Source organism: Pundamilia nyererei, unplaced genomic scaffold (assembly GCF_000239375.1).
Source record: "Pundamilia nyererei isolate P.nyererei 1_Seehausen unplaced genomic scaffold, PunNye1.0 scaffold00048, whole genome shotgun sequence".
NCBI classification, from domain to species: domain Eukaryota; kingdom Metazoa; phylum Chordata; class Actinopteri; order Cichliformes; family Cichlidae; genus Pundamilia; species Pundamilia nyererei.
In genome coordinates, this window is record NW_005187449.1 from 2,847,556 (window position 1) to 2,870,574 (window position 23,019).

Below are 23,019 nucleotides of genomic sequence, written 5' to 3' on the forward strand. Positions count from 1 at the left end.
TGAACGAAGCAGTCGGACCTTTGAAGAGCGCTGCTGCACACGTACTCCGGACCGCAAACACCAGGGCTAAAATCCCATTTGAACCCTTTAAATGTTACTTCACCATCTTAAAACAGGAAGTAGGCGATGTTATTGGAGGTCGGGGCGGATGGGTGGGCTGATAAAGTCAGGGAGTGCTATAACTACCTTTACTGCATGTTGAACTGTGTGTTTGGAGTGACCAGGATTGGGTTTGTTAAGCTGTTGAATATTTAAGCACTTCCTCCACATTCCTCCACAAAACCTGCCTGCAGCAGTGCCGGCTCACTTACTTAGGACTACTTCTTTAAGCTGAGTAATTATATGTCTTATCGATAACCTCTTCTTTTCCCAGTTTAATCAGTTCGATGAACTACTCATCGTACTGGTCAGATCCAGACGGCAGCAACTGCACTGATATCGACTCCATCCAAGTGTCAGCAGGTACGCTCAGACACAAAGTCAATCTGACAGCGGACTGTAGACGTGGCGTGCCGACACCGTTGATTCTAACAATGCATCATTTGCTTTGTGTGTAAAAAAACATAGACAGCTGAATATCTGAGTTGTTTTATTTTTGCATGAATAAAAAAGCAAATACATGATTTTAAATTATTTTATTCCAACTGCTGCAGTTCAGAATAAAAGTATTAACAACAAAGTTAAAGAGTCTGAGATCACAGCGTAGTACAGATTTAAAAATGTTCTTTTCCAGTGTGGGAACATTTTATTCACTCTTTGTGCGTTTCAGATAATAAGCTGGGTCACATTTTTACAATATTTTCTGCTCGTCCGTTTCTGATTTGCCCCAAAATGGTATGGTTTGAAATATGTAACATATATGATTTCTGCAAATAATTCGCTTCATATATCAAATACTTATTTACCTATTCTTTTTGACATACGGTCTCTGAGCATAATTGAGCATGTTTTTTCACACCTGTTTGAATATAAATATCTCACAATGAACTATGAAAGATAAAAGCTTTTCTTCCAATAACATTTAATCAGGATCCATAATCCTGCAAAATCAAACATGCAGAATTAATTTAACATAAATTCAATTCAAATTCAATATAAAGAAATATTCATTCACTTTTAAAGCTGCTGTGAGTAAATCTGACATTTGTAGAAGAAAAACAAAAATATTAAGATGACCTGTATGAAACTCTAATTTTCACTTATTTTTGACAAATAGATATAGATTTTTGTTCAGTTTCAAGACTTTATACATTAAACTATTTTAAACCTGAATTATAAGTCAATAGACTAGAAATGACACAGAACTGGAAAATGAACCTGAATTTGTGTTTTAATCTGTGATATATCACAAAGTTGTGATAGAAAGTGACAAAATGGAACCATTTGTGTGTTGCTTGAGCAGAAAATGCATCTGATGTAGCGGAGCAGCTCAAAGCGTTCACCAACAACAAGCTGAATGAGAAAGAGGTGAGTGTTTACACTGGCATCTGTTCGCTCAAGCCTCCTGTGACCAGGAGAGTGACTCCGTGTCCTCCTGTCCTCCTTGTCCTCCGTGTCCAGGTGTCTAAAGTGGTGTCAAAGGTGGAACAACTAGTGAACGTATCCAAGATCAACTTCACGTTAGCCTCCAGCATCGTCACCATCATCTCCAACGTCATGAGTGGCTCAGCTACAGTCCCGGCAGCCTCAGACAAGTACAGACTTCTTACTCTGCCCACCTGATATTAAAGTCCTGTTTGTGGCACATTAGTATATGTGAGGGGGGCAAACTCCTCAAGATGGGTGGTGACCATGGTGGCCATTTAGAAGTCGGCCATCTTGGATACAACTTTTGTTTTTAAAGTAGGAAGAGGGCCATGTGACACATCAAACTTATTGGTAATGTCACAATTTAGACCGACTCAGACTGGTTGTTATGTGATGGTTGATCTGCTAAAATCTTAATTTTGTAACCAAAACATCTGAAAAATGTAAAGTTATCACTCACACACCACCAGGAAGTACGGTGACTGGAGAAATTCTGCAAATATCACCAGTTCTGTGAAAATTAGCAGTTAGCAAAGAAACTTTGAAGCATCAGGATGACGATAAACTGAGAATAAGGTGGAGAGTCTGCTATCAGTTTGGATCGTCAGTTTCTGATAATTTGATGATTAACTGGAATAAATCGGTGAAAACTGCAAATCATTTGCTGTCTCCATACAAAGTTTTTCACTTTAAACTGAAATTTACATTAAGCATTTAAATTCAGAGTCCAGTAGCTTCTGAAAGTAGGAGATTTAACTGCTCTGTGACAGCAGCGGATGAGTACCTAACATTTGCATAGGAATAAAACTTGAGTTTAGCCTCCTATTGCAGCGAGTTTCACCATAGACAGGTTGTACTGGTTGTGCAGACCGACTCAGACTGGTTGTTATGTGATGGTTTTGTGTGTATTTATTAATCACATGAACATTATTTGCAAAGCTTCACCAACCTATCTGAGAGACCGCAGCAGTTTGGACATAGGCCGCCTTCCACCAAAAGTTCACTCGGAGATTGCAGAGCGCTCCATGCTCAACCTCTGGGCAACCAGCTGATGCTACAACTACTTACAGTTGACCTCCAACAGCAAAACAGTTCAGTATGATCACTGGAACCGACAGGTTGCCCTCAGTTGCGCGGAGGCCGTGTCCCATTTCTACGATAGCAATCAGCTAGCATGTAGTCAGAGTGTTGAAACTTTCTGCCGCTTAATGAACTCTCAGCCACAAAGTTTGCTGGCAGGACGGAAAGTTCAGTATTAAACTGAAACTTAAACGAGACTCACATGTTTGAGTCTGTTTCACATGAATCACCTTCAAACATGATCATTTTCAGCTGCGTTTCAGTCAGCCGTGTTAAACGCCACCTCTGTGTTTCTCACCAATATCTGTCTGGTTTTGCTTCCCTTTGAAATCATCGTAGAAATACTTTGCTTCTCTCTCCTCCTCCGCAGAGCTCTGAAGACCGTGGACGAGCTGGTGCAGAAGATCCAGTTTGATGGTCCGTCCATCCAGATCAATTCCAAGAATCTGGCTGTGGGAATTCTGGCCCTCAACACGACGATGTTCAACGAAACAACCCTCAGCGCCTTCATGTCTCCAAATAAGTCAGACCCACAGGTAACGGCTGGGAAAGTCAAAACTTTCTCCTGTAGAAGGTGGATTTGTGTTTTTTGATTTAGCTTTGACTGTTTCCTGTCCCCTCTCAGATTGATTTTAAGTCTAAGCGGCCGAATCCTTTAGCTCAGGTCACACTTCCCGCCTCTCTGCTGTCCAGAGTCTCTCATGCCGAAGCCGACACACCGTCCAGGATCAGCTTCATGTTCTTCAACAGCCCCAGTTTTTTCCAGGTCAGAGGTCACGGTGTGACGTTCACACAAAGGCTGATGTTTTAGGGTGTCTTAACATGACGTGTTTTTCAGAAAAAGGCAGAAAATGAATTGATCAGCTACGTGGTGGCGAGCAGCGTGGTGAACGTCCCCATCCACAACCTGAGAGACCCAGTGAGGATCGAGATCGCTCATCGCTCTGACCCGGTGAGCGTTCACGTTTTTTCCTTTCTTCTCTGTTCCATTTTTGGACTTTATACACATTATTTATATATTTGCGTCACCCTTTTCACTTCCTTTCTTTGACCTGTGCTTCATTGTGTTGTCTGTTTCATATAAATGACCTTTATGTTTCTCATGTTCCCCTTTTTCTGAGGTTAATTAATACATTTATTAACATTAATAATCCATATTATTGAAACTGTCAGTAAGAATGTAGTTCCTGGAGATGTGCTGAAGGATTTGAAATGACAGTGTCAGAAGATCATGCAGAAATGAGCCAGGTGTGATGGTCACGAGTGGCTCTGATTGTCTGCTTACTTGAACTTGCTGCTGAGTCATTGCTCTTCTGTCCTCTCAGGCTCGTGGGACTCTGGACTGCGTTTTCTGGAACTTCACCAAGAACGGTAAGTCTGTCCGTCGCCTCATCACTCACCTCAAGTTCATCACTGGTCCTCAGATCTGCAGAGAAGGGAGTCGGCAGCTGTTACAGCTCGTCACACCTCCGTCCTGCTGCACTTTTACTTTGACGTTCTGGTCTGGTTGCTCTTTCAGCAGAAAATTCTGGTAAATTTAGCAGCTTTTCAGGCCGTATTACCAACAGATTCAAGTACTGCAGTAATTACTGAAGAGGACGTTTGTGCGCAGTCTTATCTCAACACAGATATTTGGCTTCGGAGCAGCCGCCCTCAAACTTTGCAGAAATATTTCGAGCTCCTGAATCCCGAGCAGTGCTTTATTCATTATAAAAAAACCCCAAACATTTATTATATTATATTTTATTATTAGAAAGAAATCAATCTTTTCATCTGTTTAATTACACATTTTCATTTCGTGTTGAGGTGACTTTGCTGTAATGCCTCTGTGTCACCACTAGATGGAACTGGAGATTGGAGCAAAGAAGGCTGCAAAAAAAACTCCACCGAATCCACGGCCAACAAAACCGTCTGCCTGTGCGACCACCTCACACACTTCGGTGTCCTCCTGGTAAGACCGCCGAGTTCCTGTGAGTGTGTGTGTCCGAGCTGTCCTCACACACCTGTCACACTGACGTCCTGGCACGGGCGCCGCATACATGTCACGTTGTGTGGATCCTTTCATGTTTTTGTTGTGGTCATGATGGTCTCCATAGTTGCCCTCTGGCCTTCTTTGTTGTTCATGTGCATTTCCTTCATTCATGTAGTCGTTGCCGTCTCTCTCTTAAGGACATCTCTCAGACTTCGCCCTCCATCGATGAAAAGAACAACAATATCCTGACCTTCATCAGCTACATCGGCTGCGGGATCTCCGCCATCTTCTCTGCTGCCACGCTGCTCACGTACATCGCCTTCGAGTGAGTCCACCGTTCGGCTGCAGTATGAACCCTCCAGCTTCCAGTGCCTGGCTATCGTCTCTCCTCATCCGTGTTTTCCATCAATGATGTCATTGTTTTTTGGTGACAAAAGCGAGTCAGTCTGTTAAAGCAGAACTACACAAAGTGTTGGAAGACAGTCTAGATTTCCATCATCTGTAGTTTCCTTGAGTTGTTCCTCCCAGAGTGTGAAACACCGCTGCTCTGTCGGAGCTGATGGTGTCTCACAGATGTGCACGACATGTCCTTTGGCTCCAGTGCTGTGACCTCTGGGTTTGCAGTAAAAGCAGCATGGATCGCTCTCTTTCAGCTCTTAAAAAGCTGCATTAAGCTTGTAAAAGCACTTTGCAGAGACAGAAGGACTAAAACAGTGTGATATAAATGCCACTCCTTTGTTTCTCTTGGCTTCGCATTTAAATCCCAGAGCCAAGCATCACTGTTCAAAGTGCAGGCTGTTTATACAGAATCTGTTTAAACCCAAACTGTCATCTTTCCCAGGTTTACATGAGTGCAAACGACACTAATCAGCAGAGCCTGTTGTCCCAGGTGTGAACACCTGTACTCCGAAAAGGAGGCATGGGATGGTGCGGAGGACAGAGGGTTGCGTGCATCACTGTTATCACTTTTATCAGTGATGTCAGTGATGCATGAATAAAGACATTTAGTGTGTTTTTAGCTCTGTGTTGGGTAAATGGAGCGCACATGGGTCACTCTCACGGTGCTCTGAAGGCTTTCAGCTCGAATGTTGTGAATCACCAATAAATTTCAAAGTCACAGAAAAATTTGGAGCAGGAAACCAGAGAGAAACTCTCAGCTACTGCATGCGGCTTTGACTTGAATGAGAATATTCGGAAAAAACTGCAGCAAATATATTTCTCGACAATATCAGAATGTAACCACGCAGAAATTTGTGCTTTCCTCCTCTTGTCCTTACAGGAAACTGCGACGTGACTACCCGTCAAAGATCCTGATGAACCTCAGCACATCCCTGCTGTTTCTCAACATGGTGTTCCTGCTGGACAGCTGGCTGAGCACCATGAAAAACGATGGGCTGTGTAAGGCTGTGGCCATTTTTCTCCACTACTTTCTGCTGACCTCCTTCACCTGGATGGGGCTAGAATCGGTCCATATGTACATCGCTCTGGTCAAAGTCTTTAACACCTACATCCGCCGGTACATCCTGAAGTTCTGCATCGTGGGGTGGGGTGAGTCGCCCACTGATGATCCACACAGACCCACAAAGACAACAAAAGATCATGAATAAAGTAAAAGTGTCCAACATGGTTTAGCATTTCTCTGCATCAAGAATAATTTATGATTAATAATTACTGAAGCTCCTACTGTTGTGCACAAGTCAAGTCTTCGTTTGGAGGTGGATTTGGTCAGGAACTCTGTGAAGCTGCGGGTGTCTCAGGGCAAAAACACACAGCACAGCTTCAGCTTCATATCATTCCTGTTGAATATGATTAATAATCTCTTACAGACAGGTCTAAGTGCATGTAAACCTTTTACTATCCTGAACAGATGTGCACCAGCGTACCAAACATTCCTCCGAGAAAATATCTTCTGAGATTTATATCATCCTCCTGAGACTGGAGATGCAATTTTAATTTCTATGAGCTGTTTGGGATTAAATGGCGCTGATATGCACAAAAAAATTAACTAAAAAAAGGAGGCCGTTACCTCGTTAGATAATTGTTGAATACTTTTCTGTCTTGATATGAGGACGTGGGTTTAATTTACAAGATAAAACAGTTTGATGCCATTTCAGTCTGTGATTGTGATGCAAGTATAAGAGACCCGGGAGACTGACGTTAACGTGCGGACGGCGTGCTTTGTGTGTTCCAGGTCTTCCTGCTGTGCTGGTTGTGATTGTCGCTGCGGTGGAAAAAGACGCATACAAAGCAGTAGAATACAAAGGAGGGTCAAAGTTGTAAGTGTGCCCAGAATCTCAATAACAGGTCTACAAACCACGTCACTAAATATGGACGTGATGATTTCTTGTCAGAAAAATCAGGATTTGATTAAGTCACTGAATAACTCATTTATCAGAGTGTTGCTTAATCAGTCAGTTAGCTAACAAAAGAAAAGCCTTGTTACATGCAGGCGTCATCGTTAGCACAACTGCTCCACGGTGCCAAGTTTATGATGAAAGGACAACGAGTTGTTCAGGATTCGAGTTAAAAACTGCTGTGTGCATGGCGCTGACGTGCTTGAGCTCCTGCAGCTGATTCTGTCTGTTATCCTGCAAAACTCCCAAAAACGATCAAACTGAACAGCTGCACAAAATCTCACCTTAAGCAACCCTCAGTCCTCAGGGTTTGCTATAACGGGATGACCAGTGCACTTTCACTTCGTTTTAGTTTACTGCATCTCAAATTGATTAAGGCTGGATTTAGTTTCATTATAATAAAGTGGCTGATGTGTGAAAAAACCTTAAATCCCTCTTTAATAGTTTGAACGGGCATGTGTGTGTTTCCTTGTCAGCTGCTGGATTACCAATGAAGCCGTCTTCTACACCACCTGCGTCGGTTACTTCTGCCTGGTGTTTCTGCTCAACATGGCCATGTTTGTCGTGGTGATGCTGCAGATCTGCGGACGCAACGGCAAACGCAGCAACCGCACGCTGCGGAAAGAGGTCTGTACTCATGCCCAGTGATCTGGACTAAGACTGTTTCATGATTTTAAAAAACTTTCTGTCGGTTGTAATAACTCTCTGAATTAAAAGTTAACCCTGACATTCCTGCAATATAATAACAACCATATCATAACAGGTGTCAGCAGCCTTAAGGCTCTGTCAGTTTCTCATGTCTGCTTCTGGAAAAGGAAGTAAACTAAGGAGACAAGGAAAGGAGGGAACGTTTAACGCTTTAAAATTCTCTCCTGCTATGATCCAGGTTCTCCGAAACCTACGGAGCGCCATCAGCCTCACCTTCCTGCTGGGAATGACCTGGGGGTTTGCTTTCTTTGCCTGGGGACCGGTCAAGCTGACGTTCATGTACCTCTTCTCCATCTTCAACTCGCTGCAAGGTGAAGTGACCGCATAGCGTGATAGTGTGAACATGTTTAATCCGTGTGCTGAGTTGTGTTATGTGTAAAGATAAAAGGTTATAGAGCAGGTTTGTGCAGAGGCGATAACTGTAAAGTGACCCAAGCAGTTATTTTTACCTGTCAGCAGGTCTGCTGTGGTAGAATAACTCATTCTGTTTCTATCTGTCTGTTTTCAGGCCTCTTCATATTTATTTTCCACTGCGCCCTGAAAGAAAATGTGCAGAAGCAGTGGAAGAGATACCTCTGCTGTGGCCGATTCAAGCTGTCAGACAACTCAGGTATCCCATCTGTCTGTCTGCCTTTTTCAGGTCAAGGCCAGTTCACGTCTCCCCTCTCAGGTCTGTCTGCCGGACCCCAGAGAGGTTCCCACGGCAGCATAAAAAAAGAAATAAAAGGACGTTTTATTAAAAATATAAAAGCTAAGTCGCCACGGCTTCATAGGTAATAAAAAAGATAAACCCAGGAACTCCTCCAGGTGCGCTCAGTCTCAGGATGTGCTGTCCGGGTGCCATTTCATTTAAGAGAAATCACTGAGTTTCACTTGATGCCAAAAAATTACTGTGCAAAAGTCTCCAACCACAGATAAAGTTTTGCTTGGAAAATAGAAAATAGATGCATAAATACACAGAAATACAACCTGGAGAACTGGATGTTTGCCTGTTTCGGACATCAGAGGCAGATACTATTCATCTTCTTTTAAAACAGGTTCTTTCCTCAGATGTCTGTCATGTGTAGACATGACACTGATTCATGACTTTAAGCAGGCGAAAGATCCAGTATTTACTGACTGTTATCAGTCGTGTCCTGAAAAGTCCTCTTTACGTGATTGAACTCACAAATCCAAAGAGCTCCACTTTAGTGCCAGCAGTGCTTTTATGAAAGGAGAGAGAGGATGGATGCTCCAGCCCTTGCTTCGCTTTAACATGTGAAGGTTTTCAGTGAGTGAACACGTCTTTCACGTGGACGTGTGTGAGATCAAGTTTATTCACTTATACAGAAACATCTCTGAATGTTTCAGCCGAAACATGTTTGGAAAGAAACAACTCAAAACGAAGCTTTATTTAATTTATTTTTCATTTGATAAAAATCCAGATTATGATGACTTTTTAAACTTGTTGGAATGAGTTCATGATACATGTTTGTGTTAAAGCCAAAATCTCTCAGTTCAGGTTCCCTAAAAACATCCTGAGAAGCTGTGAAAGTAAAAGTTAGACCTGCTTTTTTATGTTCTGCTGGCAACTCTTCAGTCTGATGGGACAGGATTTTCCTTTTCTCTGTTTTGGCAACAGTTGGATGGGTTATCAAAACCACAGATTATGTTTCTTTCATTGGAGAATTATTTAACTGGAAAAAGAAGGAATCATTTGTAATGGTTTCATCCACCTGTCCACATTCTTTCCAGGCCAGCTGAATTTAAACAGGTGTTGTTGGGAATTGTTCTAAACAGCTGGAAACGGGATGTTTAAAGGTTAAATATGCATAATGACAAGATGTGTGTTATTCAAACATCCTGAACATTTTTAATCTCAGCAAATTAAACTTCAGTTGCAAAAATCCTGAAAATGGAAATAGTGCAGATATAGTTCATGTTGACTGTGAATTGTTTAGTCAAAATCTAAAGTTGTACATGTTCCTCTAGAAGAAAAATGTGGAGAATTATTAGAGAGGTCCAGTAATTGTGTCTGACACTGAACTTCAGTAAAAGTGAGGAACATTAACATTGAAGAAAAAACCCTACAACACATTGTGTCCCACTGATATCGTCTCTAAAAATCTGGAGATAATTGATTGTTTCTCGCGTGCAGACTGGAGTAAGACAGCTACCAACAACACCAAGAAGGTGAGCTCAGACAACCTGGGCAAGTCTCTGTCCTCCAGCTCCTTTGGCTCCACCACCGCCAACTGGACCTCCAAAGCTAAAGCGACGCTCAACCCGTTCAAACGACATAGTAACACAGGTGAGACCCGCTCAGAAAGGCCCTCGCAGCACAAACGCTCTCATACAGTAATTACTTAGAGGAGACTGTGAGACCGAGAGGACATGGAAGCAAAGAGAGGAGAAACATCCAGCGTGAGTTAGTCTGAAAAGAAAACCACCACCCTGTTTATACAGCTTGTCTGAAGTCCATTGCTCTTTGTGAAAACACCGCTGCACATACTATGCCTCAGAGCTTTACTGCTTTAATAACACTTGTATATGTTAGCATGTAGCCTATGGCAGGCATGAGTGCGTGGACCAAATGTTCCCCTTATGCTGCGCAGCACTACTATGTAGTAAACAAGTTTGCATGCAGACTCCAGTGTTTTCTGTCCTGAATATGAAGATGAAAAGAACTTGAATCACCCCCTGCTGTGGAAGTTAGTGTAGCTTATCACAACCCCGAAGCAAAAAGGCCTGTTTGATTCCATCATAGTTATATATTATAACGTCCTGCTCAGTAACAATCTCTGTTATTAATCCACCTTTCTCCTTGAATAAATTAGAACATCCTTAAATCACTTTCACTATTTAATGAACGGGATGATCCATAATAGTTGTTCAGTGACTCGGTTTGAAGGAAAGACTTTAAGTGCCAGTTAAACCCATCTGCATGCAAACTTGACTCCACTTGAAGATCAGTTCCTTTTTTCCGTGATTGTTGCAGGTTTGTCACTGTTACCATGAAAGCCTGCGTAATATCTCCTGGTACGTGATGTTGATGTGTGTGCCTCTGTGTTTGCTGTGTAGACAGCTATTCCAGCCAGTAACAAGAATGGAGGACCAGTGGAGGTAAAGCCTAAGCCGATTAGAGGGTTGTGCTCCTGCTTCCAGCATCATGTGATCTGATCTGGGTTTCCCAAAATGCTTCTGCTCTAAAATTAATCTGGAAATCCAAATTCTAGATGATGTTTAATTTGGTTGTCTTTAATCCAAAAGAGGAAAACGTTCAAAGGTTTCACTAGCAGACATTTTGGGAAAGCAGCCACTGTGATTGTGCTGTGATTGTTTGGTTGCCATGATGTCATACACGTCCCTTGTTCCCCACCCCTGAGATACTCTGTTATAAGTGAGAGCTCAAACTCAACCCACTCATTCATATTTTGGCCTCAGGGTGCCTCGGGGTGCAGAAACAAGCGCGCCGTGTCGGGCTGCTTCTGAGCCGACATCTGCAATGTGTTTAATGATTTTGGATTTGTGCGAATTTGTAATAAGAGCACAGTAACACCAGGCTAACTCTGTGGTTCACATTAGAGTGAGTAACTGATGTGATTTCTTGTGTTTGCTCATTAAATTAACACCAAATGTTGAGGATGTCAAACACTCTGTTTGAGTCCCAACATTACACGATGCGACTGACTCCCAAAGAGACTGAACCTCTCTCTCTCTCTCTCTCTCTCTCTCTCTCTCTCTCTCTCTCTTACTGATTGTGATCACATTAAACATCTGCTCTCAAAATCAGAGAGGTGCAACACTTCCTACAGTTTAGTTTAATTACTTTAGGCACAATTGTATAATATCCCCAAACCATTTGTGGAAGGCTCTGACACTCATCCATGGAGTAGAATAAGCACGTTCCAGCAGGCAGAACTCGAATGTGTTTTCTAAGGATATTAAAGCTATTACTTCTTTATATATTTAAGCTGTGACAGAGACTGTGAACAACCACAGTTGAGTATAACCCACAGATTAGCACAAATTAACACAAAATTAACCCAAAGAACAAGCTCGATATTTGAAATTGCAGTAATATAATTACAAGAGGAGTCACAGAAACTACAGTCACCAGTTTTTTTTACTCTTAAAAGTGGAAAATCTAATGTTTGTTTTTTTAACTAATTATCCTAGATGGTTAACATGGGCTTCGGTGCAGTGAATGATGTATTGATTCCAGGTTAACTCCAGGTTAGTTTGAGTAGATGGAAGGGGTCTGGTTATACTGGTTATACTGGTTGTGTCTAAAAAAAAAAAATCGGTGTGTGCAAGATGGTGCCATATGGAAACACTTGGCCGTCTTTGTTAAATCCAAGAGAAGTCAGACAGCGTAACGTTTTGGCTGCCCGACTCTGATGACTTAACTCATGTGAGCGTACAATAACGTTAAACAGCGAGGTTCAAGTCGTTCATCAAGTTATTTCTAATGTTATTGTTTGACTGTGGTTTACAGTTCTAGGCTAACCCCTGTCAGCTTGCCACATATCAGCTATAATAGCTATATTGGCCATTTGGAGTAACTTTGTATTGCGTTTGCAACTAGCATTGCATTTAAGATTATTTGAGGCTAAAGGTGACATGAATAAACTTTTTATGTTGGCCACTTCAGATAGATCCATAAGCCTTGATGTTATTGATGTCGTCAAAAACTCAGTTCATTCCACAACACGCGAGCCACGCCTGTTTCTGAATTTCCAGAATGAAAATAACTGCAAGTCCATCGCAGATACTAAGATTAAGTAAGGATTAAGTAAAGGACTCTAACCTATGAGAGTGGGGGAGGAGGAGCTTTGGACAGTGCGGGGAAAGAGAGGAGATTTGCAGGAGGAAGCTTTCAGTTTCCAATTTCTTGGTTCACCTTTTTCTAATGTTACACAATTGCAGCTTTAAATGCTAACGTGCATGCTCAACAGGTTTGATTTTATGCTCCCTCTGTGCCCCCCCTCCCTCTGCCAGTCAGAAGATTAGGAAACTTTTCAGTTGGACATGTCCTTTCACTTTTCACTCTCACATGATCTGCGACAGCCAAAAGGAATGACTAATGTAATTCCAGCTGTAGTTTAACTCTGTGTACATGATGTGTTTAGTGTTATGGACTGAATCCATCTTTAAGTAATTTACTGTGTTTCCATGTGAAACAAAAAGACCCAAAGCAATCTTAAAACCACAGGAGAAGTAATTTGTCTGTAACAAATTTCACAACATGTTGTTTTGTTCCCACTAACATTAAAAAAAATCTGGTTCGTTTTGACCGCTTTATAGATGTCACTCTTCTCTGGGCTGATTTGGCAGTCCTGAAATCTGGACTTCCCTTCTCTCGAGCACAGCGTACTCCCTGTGCGGCCATTGTGTCAGTCAGAGTCAGCCCGAATTGCAAGGGTAAAGTTGAACAGGTAAAGTGTCTCAGCCGCTGCATTATATCTCCAGGTGAGCTGAGAGAACAGGTGAGGAGAGATCATTAGTCTCTTTGGGAGTTTGGAGGTTTTCGCCAAAGCTGTGATGTCAGAGTTTCTCCTTCAAACTGGCCACATTCACTCTGAGCTCAATTAGTACTCTTACTTTCATTCCCAGCGTTCCCAGCCTCCTCTCCACAGACAGCTGGGACTGTGTGGAACTGAAGAACACGCAGAGCCTTAATGGAAAGAATGAAAAGAAGTTTTTCCCTTTAATGCCAGCAACATGTTTTAAAAAGCTGAGGCTCTGAGACTTTTTCTTACTAAAACGAGCAGGAGAACAACGTTGTCTGCATGGAGTTCACTGCTGACTCGTGCGGTGAACTGAGAACCGTCCGTGCTGAATCTGTGTGCAGAACAGAGCTGATGATTTAAACCCCAGTAGTCAGGAGCTGAAGAGTGAATGGAGCCACTTTAAAGGTTACTGTTGTTCAGGGAAAAGTGCTTTCTGGAACATCTTTCAGACAGTCAACAAATATCTTTCATGGAAGACGCTTTGGGGAATCCACTCATGAATGATGCTGAATGATGCTGAATGTTGCCTTAGCTGTTGCCTCATGGTTCCTGTTCAGGTTGTGTGCTTTACTTTGGGGACCTGACACGTACTTTGGGGATCATGCTGCTCCATTTGTGTCAGCATAGTGATCTGTCTTGGTGTGTTTGACCCACAGGAACTGATGCACATGGAAGCTCCAAACAGGATATTTCTCTCACTCTGTGATGGTCACACACACACGTGTGGTTGAAATCTCATATACACATTCCCTTACACACTTCACCACATTATTGCATAAATGCTTTGCAAGCTACAGACCTATGAGTCAAACGCCAAGTCCAACCTTCCATCCAGCACGCTGCCAATCCTTTTATTTATGACCTTCATCGATATGTCTCATTGCGTCCCTGCACGATTAGATCATCCCTTAAACCGCTTGGAAAATACTGTCATCGTGCACAGTAGTCTACACTGGTGAAAAATTTGGACCCTGTTCTGGATTCAAACCAAACCCAGGACAAATAAATCAATTATTTCAAAATAGAATAATAAGCAAAACTGAACATGTGGGACTAAAGCAGACCCAAAATGAGCATGGTGTTCCACCAAGATAATCGGTTCATGACTCCCACACCCATCTTATCTTGATGCTTGACTATATAATCACAGCTGACAGTGTAATGAGATGTAGTGGCCCCATCACACTCCATCATGCTGTGCTGCAGTCAGTATTTTATTATCTTCCAGTAAGAGAAAAAACGGTTATTAGACATTTGTCACGACAGAGGATGAAATCATTTGGAGTGGCAGTGTTTCAAAGTTTAAAGCCATCAAACCTGCGGGTGTGTGGACCCCCTGAAATATATTTCACTGTCTCTCCTTTACAGTACTGGAAAAACACAGTGAACCATGTCCTTGAACAGCTCGGCTGAGCACCAGCTAACGGGAGTTTCATTACTATGACCATAATTATTATGCTAGCCCATAATTATTCATACCCCTGGCATATTTTGACCTAAAGTTATTTTTATTCAACCAGCAAGGGGTTTTTTGACCAGAAATGACAAAGGTGTTTCCCAAAAGATAATTAAGACGATGTACAAGAGGAATCATTGTGGAAAAAAAATTTGAGCAAAAGGTTTCATGTCCAGAATTATTCATACCCTTCTCAGTAATCAATACATAAGCCTTTATTGGCTAGCAATCAAACGCTAATTGCAGACCAGCTTTTTGCACGTCTGCACAGGCATTTTTGCCCACTCGTCTTTAGCAGTGAGCTCCAAATCCTTCAGGCTGGAGGGTCTTCTTGCCATCACCCTGATCTTTAGCTCGCTCCACAGATTCTCAGTTGGATTCAAGTCAGGACTCTGGCTCTGTTGAGAATCTTCATGTATTGCTCTTTTTTTCATGGTGCCATTTACTTTGATTAGGTTCCCTGGTCCACTGGCTGAAAAACATCCCCAAAGCATTAGGTTCCCACCACCATGTTTGAAATTGGGGATGGTGTTCTTTGGGTTAAAGGCTTCTCGTTTTTTTACGCCAAATGAAGGAAACATCATTGTGACAAAACAATTCCATTTTTGTTTCATCTGACCATAACAGAAGACTAGAAGTCTTCTTCTTTGTCCAGATGAGCATTTCCAAAGGCCAAGCGAGCTTTTGTGTGCCTTTTGTGGAGAAGTGGCGTCCTCCTTGGTCTGCATCCGTGGAACCCAGCAGTGTGCAGTATCCGTTGGACTGTCTGCCTTGAGACATTGCCACCAGCAGAGCCCAGATTTACCAGGATGACCTTGGTGATGATCCTTGGATTCTTTTTCACCTCTCTCACTATCCTCCTGGCCAACACAGGTGTCACTTTTGGCTTCTGACCACGTCCTTTGAGATTTTCCACAGTGCAAAACATGTTGTGTTTTTTAATAATACTTCGCACTGTAGCCACTGGAACTTGAAAACATTTAGATATGGTCTTGTAGCCCTTTCCTGACTTGTGAGCAGCTACAATGTGTAGCTGCAGGTCCTCACTGAGCTCCTCTGTCTTAGCCATGACTGTCCACAAACCAACTGCAGAGAGCCGCTGTTTTTTACCTGTTGAGTTGATTAAAACAGCTGTTCCCAATTAATTAGGGTAATTAGGATGCTTTAGACCAGCTTCGACTATTCGGAATCGTATAGAACTTTTGATTTTCCCAGAGACTATGACAGTTTGTGAAGGGTATGAATAATTCTGGACATGGCACTTTTTGCTGAAATATAAATAAAAGCTGAGAAATGTTGTTTTTTTCACACAATGATGCCTCTTGTACATCGTCTTATTATCTTTTGGGAGACTCCTGTGTCATTTCCTGTCAAAAAACACTTGCTGTTTGCATAAAAGTACCTTTAAGTTAAAATTTGCCAGGGGTATGAATAATTATGGGCTTGACTGTATATATTCACTACAATTCTCTTCTTGTGACTCACTTGATGAAATTAAAACCAACCAACAGCAAGATGTCAGTCCCAAATCTACAAACAAACCCTCAAAGCCTGTGAGGAACCAATACCATCCCAACAAAAGCTTGTGTTTTTAGAGAAAACACAAGCTTTTGTTGGGATGGTAAGCATGCACTAGCTAGCATAACTCCAGGAGTTATGCTAGCTAGTGCATGCTTACTTTAGCCAAAAGTAATGAGCATCTATGCTGAAGGAAGATGTCTTTTGTCATGCAGTGAGAGTGCTGGCAGTGGGATTTAGAGAATCATTGAAGTGACTTTGGTCCTCATTGATGACTGCTGCAGTGAGTGGCATGTTACTGATAAGCTGCATAAAGTGTAAAGGATGCAAATGGGAACATGTTCAGTGTGTTCCACAGCTGTGCCATCGCTGTGCTCGTCCAGACATTTGCATCCAAATGGGGACAAAACACTGTAATATGTTTAAGTCTCAGACATCTTTATGATGCTGGCTTTGACTCTTTTATATGCACAAAGTTTAGTTTTAAGAAGGAAAGAAAAACCACTCTGTGTCAGATATCCTTGTCTTTTGAGGGTCCAAATGACCTTTTTTGCTTTTCTGTTCCCATTTTTAAAAACCTTTGTAAAAGTATTTATCTGCAGACATCTGAACAGCTCTCGGTTGATTTTGGGTTCCCCTCAGATTGGTGTTTGAGACTAATTTTACTGGAATGTTGATTAAGGGTTTTTGTTTTAGCTTTTTTGTCAGATTTAATGTGGGTTGATGTGTAACCTTATGTCACCCTGTATCTGAAATCTATTGTCAAGTTGGAACTAAGATTAGAGCTCAGACACGTCATCTTTTGCCTGCTGCACTAAAGCCCAGTATTTACTTTGAAGGCTGCTTTTCCTTTTTCCAGGTAGGCAGCCTGGTATCTTGCGAAGGCCAAATTGAAACCCCACGTCCTTCCTCATAGCCTCACTGATATCGCTGTGTAGCTCAGCCAGACCTAACATATGGAACTACTGAATGATACATACATCCTCCATTAACCGAGGTGCTTGTGAAGCATCTGTTACTGTTTCCAGTCAGATTTGACTGATAGGAAACCTCCACTGTGTCCTGCCTGCACCATGTGAGTCCACAAAGTTGGGATACGGTGAGACGTGGTGCAGAGATTAAAACTCAGATGAGCACGTCAGGCGAATCATGGACAGCTTTGGATGCAACACTTGGTTCGCCTCCAAGCAAAACAGAAAATACTTTCCAACCACCGTCTTTTTCATTTTATTGGCAGTGTTGTGTACAGAAATTGTCAGAATGTCTCAGCCAGGTCCAAGCCACTGAAGAACTGCAGATCTCACATAGTTCGAGGACTTTTCACTGATTGTCTATTTTTAAAATGTTTATGTGTGTATCAGCTTCTTTGACCCGTCGCCCTTCCCGAGGTTCTCTCCAGGGGTACCTTTTCAGGTGAAACTGGATTACACCTTTGTTATCAAGCACAGACATGCTGACAGAGTAAGGGGATGCAGTTTGAGTCGGTTCTTAGTCAACAATCACTTCTTTAACAGTATTTGCAGTAAAGAACAAAAAGTTCTAAAGTGAGGAAGGAAAATGGAGGCCAACAAAAAGATAATGGAGTGCAGATGAAAACATAAAATGTGTTGGACACCACAATAAAATAAATATTTTAGTCAAAAGCTTATCCAAAAATAATTTTTACTCTTTGATTTAAAGAAGTTGCTGATTGTGCCAGTTTCAGATTGTCAGACAGGGCAGTGATATTGACTGGTTTTGTGTCAGCGTTTGGCCAAACTAATAGTGCAAGAAAACACACAAATCCTGGCCGGACACCACAAAACTGTCCACATGGTCATGCCCAGCTTGCTCATTTTTACTTTGTACTGTCTCGTGTGTTGCCTGAGCCACATCGTGAGGTCTAATCAGCAAAGACAGTATGGGATGTCTGAGTTCTACTGACACTCGAATACACATGAAGTCATTTGCCATTTGCCTTCAGATCAGAGCTTTGTTGCTGCTTGTTGTCATCTCTCTAGATGAGGCCTGATTTGCTGCACAGTGTTGACTGTGCATGTCATTCCAGTATCTCGCTCTGTCTTTTACTTCTAAGCACCAATAGAGCTCAGGACAGAGTCTAAGTAGAAGGAGAATCATTACCAAGTGATCTGGTTGTTGTCTGGTTAATTTCTTCAAGCTTTGTCCAAAAAGTGAAACCCTGAAATATTCTGTCTTGTTAGGAGCCATTTTTATTTGCAAGTGTGTCATTTGGACACCAGGGTTGATGGATGAGGTAAAAACACAGTTAAGGAAATCAGGCAGATGATGAACAGAATTCAAAGAAGAAAGAGATTCAGTGACTGATCTTCTCAGTAAAGTTAATCTGGAGTCTCATAGTATAGTCCTCACAGCAAGAGGTCAGACACCTTCTGTCTTTAGTCGGAGTCCCAGGCCAACCATCACACGTGCTCAAGAAAATTAGTCAAAGAAAATTAATTAAAACTGTTCAACTCTCCTGGTTTGAGTCAAAGCTTGCATACATACATTCTCCCTGTGGATTATTTAAAAGTCTTTAAAGACAAAAAGCTGCGTCCACAGTGCTACATGATGAGCTGCATTAGCTTTTTTATTTGTTTGCGTTGCCACTTGGAGGCAGCAGAAGCAGGGGGTGAACTGTGCTACAACAGCCACACACAGGACTTTTGCCTTTACACGTGACCTGGAGCGACATTTAAACTTAACAGCCTGCTGCGACCTCGTGCTGCGGGAAAGATCGGACGATAAAATCTGTGTGGGTTCGACTTCATAAGTGTAAACTTTAACATGTGATACTATCAGATCATCTGTGTTTCACATAACATTCATCAGCGCAGCTTTATTGTGTGGAATGCTTTAGGCCTGCGCAAACAGACTTGTTTGTCTAATTGCTTTGCTCTAACATAAAAGCATGTACTGAAGAAAATGCATTTTTATTTGTACCTTAGAGGAGGGTGGTAAGCATTCTCATTCAGATCGTGGCCTGCGGTGGAAATGGACAGCGTGTTATTAAGTCATCTGCGCTGAAGGAGGAATTCTCTCTTTGTGTTTCCTACGAGGTTGCTTCACAGTTCCTCAGCGTCTTCACAGTGTCAATCTATCCTTGTATCATTTCCAGATGTTTGAGGTCGGAGCATCTCTCCATCACAGAGCAGGCAGATCATGACCAGGGACCGACCTGCTATTCCCAAACGCCTTTTCTATGACACCAGCTCAGCTCTAACACCCCTCACAGTTTCTGTCTCTGTCTCAAAGTGTACTCTGGTGTACCATTGAGGGATCAAAAAAAGAATAAAACAGTATTCCCCGTAAAAATGTTGTCCATGTGTCAGAGGAGATGCAGAAAGAAAACAAAACATCTCAGTGTGACATCATGGGGCATTTTAAAAGTCAAAATGAATGAATAGGACCAGCTGCAACATGACCGCGTGAGGCCAGTGGCATAATCAGCGCTGTCATAATGCACAGTGAAAGGAAGTCGTGACTGCAGTCCACGCCAGCAGGAAATCATTGCTTGACCTTGAAGCTTTTTGTGTTGCAAAGGGACAACAGTTGGAAGAGATGTTGGGAATAATCGCTGAATGTGTAGTAAGACAACACAATCAATCAATCCATGCTTTGTTTAATCAGGCAGCGATAGAGAAGGAGCTTCTTTGTTTGAACAGCGTGATTTAGATGCAATCTCAAATATTCCCTGCTTTACAATATCAGACCAGGAGGTCAGCGCACAGACATATGCATGTGTTTGATTTGGCTCAAAGAGCATACATTTAAGTCGATTGCTTTGGCCCATTGTCCACAAGAATGTTCCATAAAATGTGAAACTGTGAAGACTGCTGGTATATCTATACCATAAATCCAGAATTCAGGATGACATTTTTAACAAGTAGACAAAATTATTGTCTCAAACTGCCACACCTGTAAAGAGCCCCAGAGCATCGTTAACTTCTAAGAAGTCTTCCTGGACTGAATGAGGAACAAAAGGAAACCCCTGAAGGTTTGATGAAGACACTTTTTGTAACTGAATGAACATTTTCCAGACATTCTCACATTAAGAGCATTGACACTAGTGTTTGGACTTCTATTCTTCTCGGTCTAATTTTGATGTTTAACTTGCTCCCCGGTTAGCCCTAATTCTAACCTAAAACAAACATGCAGTTCACAAAATCCCATCAACATTTGGGACTTGTGAACTTTCTGGAGCTTGCATTGTTGCTGGTAGCTGTATGTTAGGTTATAAGAGGGTTGGTTCTTAAATTCAGGGTCACGGACAAAGCATATTAACACTTTCATATTTCATTTTTCCTCTTGTGCCCATTTTCTTTGATCGTTCATCATTTTCGGAGTCAGTAGATTATCTGGTAGCAGACTTAGAAGTACATTCCAGTCGTTGTTGTCCCCAGCATTGTTTCCTCCAATTTTCCCCCTGGAGGATCTTGAGACAGTCTCAGGTCAGACAAGATTTGAAATCCCTCCAGTGAGGGTCAACCCCAACGACTCTTCTCAGCTTGTTATGTTTGGGAAACCTTTGATTCAGTTTTATTTATATTGCTCTAGTTTCAAAGTGCTTTATATTATGGAAGTAAAGACCCTACAATGTTAGCAAAAGAACCATAACAATCAGACGATCTCCTGTGAGCAAGGACATAGTGGTGGGGAGGAATAACCCCCATTAAGCTGGAAAAGGCCTCTGGCAGAACCAGAATTGGGCAACCATCTGCTGCGACTGATCTGGAGCCTGAAGAGAAAGATAAGGGAGAAAACCGGAGCACAGAGAGGCCACAAATTATATCCAAGCACATATCCAAATTATGCAGTTTTGATGACCTTGTATAAGCAACCACTTGGGAATAGTGGTAAGGAAGAACTCCCTTTTAACAGGAATAAAACCTCTAGCAGAGCCAAGTTATCCGCCACGATTGGTGGCAGGTGAGGAAGACAGAGACACCCTGTGGAAGATGAATAAGATGAATAATAACTAATAATTAAACAACATATGTTGTGTAAACACATAAAGCAGTGAGTGAAAAAAGGTGAAGACGACGTGTGTAATGTACAGCACATCTTTTTATATGAGTCCCATCACCTATGATTTAAACACATCTTCAGCTAAAACCATGATAACAGCGGTTAGGTCAAAATTATATACCGCATACTGTCACCGTTCCCTTTCTACACATTTTGAGTTACAATCTCAGCATCGAGTACAACATGAAATTTCGACCCCATGTGATACGACCCAGAGTATCCCGGTTATATTTTCTGCTGGCTCATAAAATCCTTGAAAAAGCAGGTTTTTGAGCAAATAAGAAAAGAAAGATGGAGAAAAACAAAACAGAAAACCAGACAAAAACCAGACGACATTTGGCAAGACAGGTAAATAATCTGCTCTAAGATGAGTTCATCATAGCACCGTGAGATGATCAGAACTTATTGACTGTGTTTTCCCATCCAGACTTGTGATAAACTCTGCTGAGAGAAGCACAGAAAAGATTGTTAATCTTGAGAATTTCACTCATGGTTAAATAAAGCAGCAAAGATCTCAGGTTATGTAGTGGTTGGCACTACCTATGTGTTCTATGAGGGAGCTGTACTCTGGCATTTCTTTCAGTTCCTGTTGAATAAACAGAGTTGGTCCTGGCTTAAGTCTGGCCAGTGTTCATATCACCATCTTTGTACCGTAGACCTATTATGCCTCACTCTTGCAGTCCTCCTTGTCACTCTGTGTAGGACAACCTTCAGCTGTTCTGAGCTGTGTTTAAATTAGACCATGAATAACTTTCATGTAACTGTCACGTCTGAGCAAGAACATGTTTGACTTAACATATTTTATGTCATTTTATGAGTTCCAAAACAGTCTAAAGACAAATAAGAGATATTGTTTTCACAAATATCATGCTGAATGTAGATACTTTTGGCTCAGGGCAATCATGAGTGTGGTACATGGATCGTTTTCACAGGTAGGGTCAGATATTATTGCACATGACTGTAGAAAAATATGTTGTGTTTCTCCTGGACATTTTGACCTCACTCCCACTGCTGTGTTTTATTTTCTTGGTAAGTTGATTTAAAATATGCTGTACTTATGTAAATCCTTAATTTTTTCTTGGACTAAGGAATTCTTCTTGTATATTTTAAGGTTTTGACAACTGCCAAGTTTCTACATTTCTTCAAGCTTTCCAAGTGTTTGCAGAACGCATTTTGATATTGCATCGTATGAGTGCTGCAAGAAGTACAGTATTAAATGTCTGTGGGCTGAGTACTTGGTACTGCAAAAGGCTGAAGGCAGAAGATGAAATGAAAAGTGGTACAATGTAAACGTAACTACAAAATCAAAGTTAGCACCAGGTCTTTGTGCAGCCCAGAGAGATCTAAGTGGACTCTCTGCATGTGCTCACCGTGTTGCCCTGGATGATGTGGTGCGGGCTGAAACAGCGGACACAGTAAAGTCTTGAAGGTCTTGAATAACTTGGTATTTATGTATTTTAGCACAATGTTTTAAACTCTCATGTTGCACTTGGGCGGTTCCTGTTTCTTCAACCTATTCAACAAATTTTATAGCATTCTACGGCACTGTTGGCTCCTGTCAGCATGACTACGCACCAGCTCCATTTTCTAGCTCCATCTTAATTTCCACAACCCTTGGCCAAGGTGTGGCCACTTCTTTCATAATCTCATTCTTTTGGTTACTATAAAGTTCACTAGGCCCTTGAATAACAAAGTCTGCATAAGAAGAGAGCAGTGGTTTTTAAAAGTCAAAATACTGCCAACCAGGAGAGCGCAGCATGCTGGAGGGTTCAGTTTTTGCACTCTGCTTGTCTGTGGTTTCAGTTTGTTTTCATTTGCTCTTTGCTATGATTTAGGCTTAAAAGTACTTGGTGAGGTGTACGTCAGGTTCTGGGTTTAGGCAATGCC

At 41.8% G+C, this 23,019-nt stretch overlaps 1 protein-coding gene across 2 annotated transcripts in view; it reads left to right on the forward strand.

The window, feature by feature from the left end:
• The window catches only part of adgrg6 (adhesion G protein-coupled receptor G6), a 92,309-nt gene that overhangs the window by 66,949 nt on the left and 2,341 nt on the right, over positions 1-23,019 (forward strand). For both annotated transcript variants that reach the window (XM_005732776.1, XM_005732777.1), the window contains 15 exons: positions 374-462; positions 1,403-1,467; positions 1,561-1,694; positions 2,978-3,143; positions 3,233-3,373; positions 3,446-3,559; positions 3,933-3,978; positions 4,449-4,558; positions 4,777-4,904; positions 5,859-6,127; positions 6,771-6,855; positions 7,410-7,560; positions 7,820-7,952; positions 8,150-8,251; positions 9,779-9,931. In XM_005732776.1, the coding sequence (XP_005732833.1) occupies positions 374-462; positions 1,403-1,467; positions 1,561-1,694; positions 2,978-3,143; positions 3,233-3,373; positions 3,446-3,559; positions 3,933-3,978; positions 4,449-4,558; positions 4,777-4,904; positions 5,859-6,127; positions 6,771-6,855; positions 7,410-7,560; positions 7,820-7,952; positions 8,150-8,251; positions 9,779-9,931 (1,886 nt within the window). The remainder of the gene's footprint in view (positions 1-373; positions 463-1,402; positions 1,468-1,560; positions 1,695-2,977; positions 3,144-3,232; positions 3,374-3,445; positions 3,560-3,932; positions 3,979-4,448; positions 4,559-4,776; positions 4,905-5,858; positions 6,128-6,770; positions 6,856-7,409; positions 7,561-7,819; positions 7,953-8,149; positions 8,252-9,778; positions 9,932-23,019) is intronic.